This window comes from Kryptolebias marmoratus, linkage group LG4, assembly GCF_001649575.2.
Source record: "Kryptolebias marmoratus isolate JLee-2015 linkage group LG4, ASM164957v2, whole genome shotgun sequence".
NCBI lineage: Eukaryota > Metazoa > Chordata > Actinopteri > Cyprinodontiformes > Rivulidae > Kryptolebias > Kryptolebias marmoratus.
In genome coordinates, this window is record NC_051433.1 from 2,907,584 (window position 1) to 2,914,474 (window position 6,891).

The 6,891-nt window shown below is 49.6% G+C and overlaps 1 protein-coding gene across 2 annotated transcripts; it reads right to left on the bottom strand.

The window, feature by feature from the left end:
- Positions 1-967: 967 nt before the first annotated feature.
- mych (myelocytomatosis oncogene homolog) lies at positions 968-4,576 on the bottom strand. 2 transcript variants are annotated; one of them, XM_017438923.3, is made up of 3 exons: positions 4,362-4,576; positions 2,790-3,334; positions 968-2,317 (listed from the first exon to the last, which is right to left on the bottom strand). In XM_017438923.3, the coding sequence occupies exons 2-3, from the start codon at positions 3,316-3,318 to the stop codon at positions 1,743-1,745; spliced, it is 1,104 nt and encodes a 367-aa protein (XP_017294412.1). In that variant the 5' UTR covers positions 3,319-3,334; positions 4,362-4,576; the 3' UTR covers positions 968-1,742. The 2 variants fall into 2 exon arrangements, with proteins under 2 accessions (XP_017294412.1, XP_037831394.1); XM_037975466.1 differs by lacking the exon at positions 4,362-4,576 and having other exon boundaries at positions 2,790-3,488.
- Positions 4,577-6,891: the final 2,315 nt, after the last annotated feature.

The window sequence follows — 6,891 nt, forward strand, 5'->3', positions numbered from 1 at the left end:
TCAGACATGTTTGAAGCTTTAGGTGAGGACAACTCTCAGCTACTACCACCCTGAAGGTTCGATCAACGCTGTAAAATAAAATCAGTTACAGTCTGGGTTCATTAAACTCTGGCTCAGGAGATACTTTGCTGATAATAGGTTTAAAACCAGTTAGAGCTCAGAAGGTATGCTGGGGATGACCATCAGCTACTACCAAACTTAATTTCTAAAGGTTAGCTTAGAGTTATTTTGCTAACAAAGATAAAACCTTCTGATCAAACGGTTTAAAGTTTATAAATTCTGATTTTCCCTGAACTCCTCTGGTGTCGAAACATCAGATTTAACTTTTTACTCCATAACTGGTTTCATTTAATAACAGGATTGTTTTTATTTTATTTAAAAAGAGGATAAAAACCCCAAAACACTTGATTTTTGATTAAATCGAAACAAAAACAAAACACTTTCCGAACTTTTGATTTTTCAAAATTTATTTCCAAATTTAAAAAGGTGCATTCTTTTAAATTTAACATTTATAAACAAGCCTGAATAACTAAAATAATTTATACAACAACGTATTTACAATATTTATATATATATATATATATATATATATATATATATATATATAAAAAAAAACAAACACAAGAAGGCCTAACTGCAGTCAGGTGGAGGTAGGTTTGCCAAGTGAAGAAAAATTAAATAAAAATAAAAACAGATCCCTGCAGTTTTATTAAAACGTCACTGCGTCCTCATCGGAGATCAAACTTCTTATAAACTGACAAATGAAAGAACGTCGAGCTCCTGTGACAAACCATTGTTTTTGGAAGAAAAAAAAAAAAAAAAAACAGGACATTTTTAAACGAAAGTCCTGAATACGAATAAGACCAAACCGCTCCAACCGACCAGAACCTGATGGAAGGAAGAACCTTTTTATAAAAACACTCATGCATTCAAAGTTCCTAATTAACAGTCACCACTGGCATCTTGATACGAAGTTCAACCTTTTATTTTATTTTATTGATGTTTAAATATCTCCAGCAGCTGTTTGTGTCCATGAGCTTTAACCAGAAAATAAAAAAATACAGAAAATGTTTCTTAGAAAAAGAAAATATTGGTCAAGAAGTCAGCTGAAGATGACGCCCAACATCCGCTCCTTACCAGAGGACCGGGATGCAGTTAATGGATGTTTGTGTGCTTAAATCTCTGAAAGAAAGACCTCGAACCCGTGAACTTCACCTGAAAAATGAAATGAAATTAAAACACGCCGTCTGTGTTTCACTGCTGCAACCTCCAATCAGAACCTTTAATCAGTTTGAATCAAGATCTCGTTTTTGGGGACTTTGGTTGATTTGCAGCAGGAAAAGTTTACAGTTGAGCGTTTCAACGGTTGATTGGAGGGAATCGCCGCTCAGCGCGACCCTATTTAAGTTTGAACTCCCAGAACGCCGCGGCTTCCAGTCGTCCTTTTGGCTTCGTCTCGTTTTACACCTAATCCCTGAAATAATGACGGGGTGGGGGGGTAAAATTATGTTAAAAACGAGCTAAGACTCTACAACAGTCAGCAGTCGAGGCAAAGTTCTGTGGCGTTGAGTTTGCTCCGTCCCGACCCAGAACCCAGTGCTGGTTCCGGTCCGGACCTCCTGACGCCTGCAGGTCTGAAACAGTTGTGTGCGCTTTCCAGCGTGAAGGTCCAAACCAGTCTTTGTACAAAGTCTCTTCGCTCGAACCCACCTACAGCCCAAAGCGTCCCACTCCGTGGTCCATTAGCTGCGGAGCAGCTCGAGCCGGGTCTTCAGCGCCTCCTGCCGGGCCCGCAGTTTGTCCCTCTTGCTCTGCAGCCGGTGGCTCTCGTCCTCCAGCCCGTAGATGCAGTCTCTGGCCTTCTTCAGGATCACCACCTTGGACGCCTTGTCGTTGTGCGACAGCTCGGGCACGTTGTCGCGCAGCCGCAGGAAGCAGTTCTTCAGCTCGTTCCGCCGCTGCCGCTCCATCACGTTGTGAGTCCGCCGCCGCTCCTCCTCATCCTCCGTCTCCGTCGAGTTCCTGGACGAGAAGTGGTAACGAGACGAGGAGGACGAGGAGCTGCGGGAGGAGTGGCTGTAGCGCGACGAGCCGTCACTGCCCCTCGAGCGCTTGTTGGACGACGACGACTGCTGCTGCTTGGGGGGCGGCGAGGCGGGGCAGGGAGCAGCGTAGTTGTGCTGCAGCTGGATCTCGAAGTGATGGCGCTGGAGCGCCCGCTGCTCCTCCTCCTGTTTCCGCTTACAGGTGGACGGGTCGGGCAGCGGGGAGAGGCTGGAGGGGCAGCGGACCACCGTCACCACGTCGATTTCTTCCTCTGCGGCAAAAAGAAGAAGTGTTAGTCCAAGCCGACACCTGCTGACATTCCCAGAAGATAACAGACACCGTAAACAGGAGGTGTGGACACTGTAAACACATGTGGGCTCGCCTTAAACCCCCCCTTCACCACACCGAGTTTCAAACTAAGAGTCAGAAACAAACCAAGCTGCTGAGGGCTCATTTAAAGCTGCTGCTGTGGTTTGTCTCAGATTATAAACGGTGAGTCAGCGTTTAATCAGCTTTCCTGAAAATCATTCACTCCAATCAACGCCGCCGCCCCTCCCCCCCACGCCGTAGTAAAAGCAGATAAACAGTACAAAGTCAGCCTCCGTCTCTAAACATTAACAGTAAATCATCAATGAAACACCAGAGGAGCCGATCTGCTCCAGGCAGCACGAAAACAGAAACTGGATCAGGTCGGATTCCCGGCACATTCCAGGAAAAATCCCAAACACGCGACGTGAGCTCACCGGAATCACTGGATGAATACGTAGACATCTCCCCGCCGGTGGAGCCGTAGTCCGACGTGGACTCGCTGGTCTCCTGAGACCCCATCAGGCTCTGGAAGTCCAGCGCCGAGCCGGCGATCTCCTCGAAGATGCTGGCGTCGATGTCGGCGAGCGGCGGGCTGGAGCCGAGCATCAGCTTCTCCTCCAGACCCTTGTCCCCCGCGAGGCACCGCCACAGGAGGTCCTCGCCCGCCTCCTCCAGCGGGGAGCAGGGCTGGCAGGACTCCTTCTCGTCGGCGGCGCTGAAGAAGTCGCAGGTCCAGCCGAGCTGCTGCATGTCGTGGTCCTCCAGCAGGATGTCCGACACGTAGCTCAGCTGGTCCTCCTTCGTCAGGGGCTTCTCGCCACCCAGGTCGGCCTTCATCGGCGGCGACTGGGGGGGCGTCGGCAGCGACTGGAGGTCCTTCATCAAGCTTTGGCAGAACTCATCATCAAACAGCAGCGGCTCCGTGTAAAGCCAGTCCGGCGACTGAGAGAAACTTTGCAACATGACTGAACCTCAGAATCTGAGAAGGAAAATACAAATAAAAAACAAGAGAAGAAGAAAATCAGTCAGAGGTAGAGGGGGGGTCGGGATCAATAAAATCCAGAGGAGTAGTGTTTGAGCAGCAGCAGGTCCTGTAGTGAAAGTTTAACCCGGTTCCTCCTCACTGAAGCCCCCCTCCAGCTGTGGGCCTCCTTTTATCCGTGTTTACATCACCGAGGCCCCGCCCCCTCCACAAATCACCCCCAAAGATTAACACCTCCCCCGGCCCGTGACGTCACAGGAACAGCTGAGGCTAGAAACTTTACCTGCTTTCCGTCATTTACATTTTTTTTCCTCCCCAGGAATTTTTACAACAAACTTCAGAAATAAACTAAATGACGTCATCAACAAGAGTCAAATTAGCATAAATTAGTTAATTATAACCATGCTACAGGTCTAAAGGAGGGGGGGGGGGGTCTTGTGATGCTCCTGGGGGGTCTCAGGCTGAGCTGGAGAACAAAGCAGCAGTGTGTGTGTGTGTGTGTGTGTGTCAGGGAGTTAAAGGCTGCCTTTATGTCACCATCTCAGCCCGGGAAACCGGAGCCTAATATCCACAAAATTAAATAACTCAACTTGTAGCTTTAAAGCACCCCCCTCCCCCATTAAAGGGAAAAAAAAGCGTGAATTCCGACTCTTCGGAGGCGGCTTTGAACGCAGCACCGGCTGGGCTGCAGCTCCTAACAGGAACCAGGTGTGAAGCTTTACTTTTAAATAAAAAAGCTAAAATAAAACGTGCAAAAAGCCACATTTGTGCAGCTGAAACCCGGGAGGGGTCCAGCCCTTTAAATCACGCTAACGTGGGGGGAGGGGGGTCATTTAAACTCGCGTGGGCTGAGCTCCACGTGAAACCCGGCTCACTTCCAGCCGGTTTTTAACGCAGAAAAGCACCGAGAAACAAGCGCACAGACGCGTCCCCCGCACAGAACCGGCTTCCGGCGCGCGGCACGTGCGTCCCACCTCAGCTGACACCGAATAAAAACGGTCCGAACCGGAACGCAGCTGCTTACCTTTCCGGGTCTTTAAAAAAAGGTTCTGGAGAAAAAAAAAACTCCAACAAGCAGAATATCCGATAAGGTCCACAGAGAGGAGGTGGAGGAGGAGGTGCAGGAGGAGGTGAAAGGACTAAATGTGTGCGCGTGAGGAGCTGGAGTTGGAACGAGGCAGCATGGTGGAGTCCGGGGACTTGTTTCTCCTCCGCCGGTGCGACCAGTGGGTGTGGCTGCGCCTCGGCTCACTTTAAGTATCACCACGCGCGCCGTGTCCTTCCGCCGCCGAGCGAAAACGCGCCAAAACGGCCGAACCACGAAAAGCCCGTCGAACCCGCCCGAACCGGCCGCCTAAATCCCCGCCGTGGTTCCGCTCGGAGGCCGAACCCGAGCCGGAGAACCGGGGCCCGCCGCGGCCGGAGCCCCGAGGGGGACCGGAGGGGGGACTATACGCGGAGGGATACGCGCTGAGGCCGGGGTTCCGGGAAAAGCGATGGCGGGTAAAAAAGTTCGGACGCACGTGGAATGTGAGGAGAAGCCGGGTGTCTTTGTGCGCGAGGAGGAGCCGGGGCGGTTTGAAAGCAGGGGCGTAAAACAGGGGGGGCAAACCTCCAACCCGGGTCCAAACTTTACTGAAAGGAGGCTGAAATTAACCCGGGTTCAAGGCGTAAAAAGGCAAATCATTCCAAGTTACAAACAAACACACTTTAATGAACAAAGCAGGTTGAAAAGACACAAAAGTACCATTAATTTTAAATGAATGTTCTGCATTAAAACATGAATAAAAAAGGTTCTCCGGTTTCCTAAAACAGACCAAAAAAATGCACGTTAGGTTCACTGGTAGCTCTTAAACTGTCCCCGAGATGGACTCGTGATCTGTCCAGGGTGTCCAGCGCAACATGGACTGAAAATGGACGCATGGACAAGAAGAGAATCTAGGAAGTCAGATACCCAGCGCCGTTTCTGGGCTGCAAGTTTGTTGACGAGAGTTTAATCGGCCCCGTTTTTTCCGCGAAACACAAGACAGCACCAGATGTCGTGTGATTGGTCAGAAGGTTGTTTATGAGGAAACGCTGGTGAGCTTTAATGGAGTCGCGGCCGAAGCTGTTGGAAAATCCAGCCGTCTTTACGACTGAACTAAGAAACCTGCAAGCTTAAAAAGACTGCAGAGACACAGGCGGCTCTTCGCGGCCGGGAGGAAGTGCGCCTCGGCCGGGCTGGCGGCGCCAGGACATGCTCCCTTCGTTCGCTCATCGTTGAGAAACGCCAAACGGCGTCTCAGTCGGTTTAATAAACACGTCTGGTCGCGGTGAGGGAAGCAGAAATCTGTATGAGGACAGGAGAGCTGAGGAGCCGGCGGGAAGAAACCCGTTTTAACGCCACAGGAGGAGGGAGGAGCTTCCTGGAGGGGGGAGGAGCTTCCTGGGAGTTCTGAACCGAGCGTCTCGTGGACGTTTAACGGACGTCTCATGGAGCATGACGGAGCCTTTTAGCAAAACGAGAAGCAACAGAGACTTGATGTGTCCCAAATCGAAGGGTCGGATCTAATGAAGGTCATCAGAGGGCCGGATCTGGCCCGCGGACCTTGAGTTTGACTTGTGTGGTTTAAAACAGTCACGTTACGATGCTCAGCACTGGATTTGTGACCCATTTACAACAAGAAAATAAACCATAAAATACAACAAAACAACTCCTGCACGGATTCTTTCGTTCTCCTTCTGTAACCAAACTTTTCTTCTTCTTGAATAAAAAACATAAAATCGAGTTAAATTGATCCGTTTCTTTACTGTCGTAAAATTATAAGTCTGTACTTTCAGCAAAAAATCCATTTTTAAAGCTGCAATCTATGAAATCAAACATATCCTGAACTCCAATAAACGGCGCCGTTTGAAAGAGTTCCTGCTGATGCCTCTTCCAGATTCACTGATATGGAATTTTGAAACGCGGGTACGCGCTCAATGTAAACAAACCGTTCGCCTGTAGCCCGTGTGGGTAAATGAATACAGTTGAGGAGGAGACGTTTAGGCGGAAATAAGTATTAAAGAAGTAAAAACAGCCGTCAGGATAAACATTAAGCGCCGGGAAAGGCGGAGCTTGGTGTCCAAACACGAACTTCCTGTTCCACGGACGCAACCGTTGTTGACCTGTTCTCTGTCGCTTTAAGACTTTAAGACTTTGGTATTGGGTGAATGGATGGATGAATGAGACCATCTTATGTTGACCTTTAAAACGATGTCCTGCCTGAACTCACAGCTTGTTGTGAAGGACTCTCAGCTACTACCACCCAAACTTCAGCCCTGCATGTGTAAAACTGGCCGAACCGTTGGCGTTTCTGTGATCTGTGATCTGTGAGGTCAGCTGGCTGTCGCGGCCGGGTTGCAGTGATCACTTCCTGAGCGTTTCAGCTGGTTCGTGAGATATTTTGCTAACAGATCGCCCATCGACACCCTGCACACAGCTGTGGTTGTAGAGGCTCTACATTTGGTATGAATGGAGCTCAGACAGCAGGACTCTAACCCCCACGCCCCGCCCCTTTCCTGCGCCACTACTC

What these genes read in the sequence shown, in the direction of transcription:
- mych (XM_017438923.3), bottom strand. Translation starts at nt 3,318, where the DNA reads ATGTTGCAAAGTTTCTCTCAGTCGCCGGACTGGCTTTACACGGAGCCG. An exon ending in GTATTCATCCAGTGATTCCG is followed by an intron (nt 2,318 to 2,789) that starts GTGAGCTCACGT and finishes TTTTTGCCGCAG; the next exon opens with AGGAAGAAATCGACGTGGTG.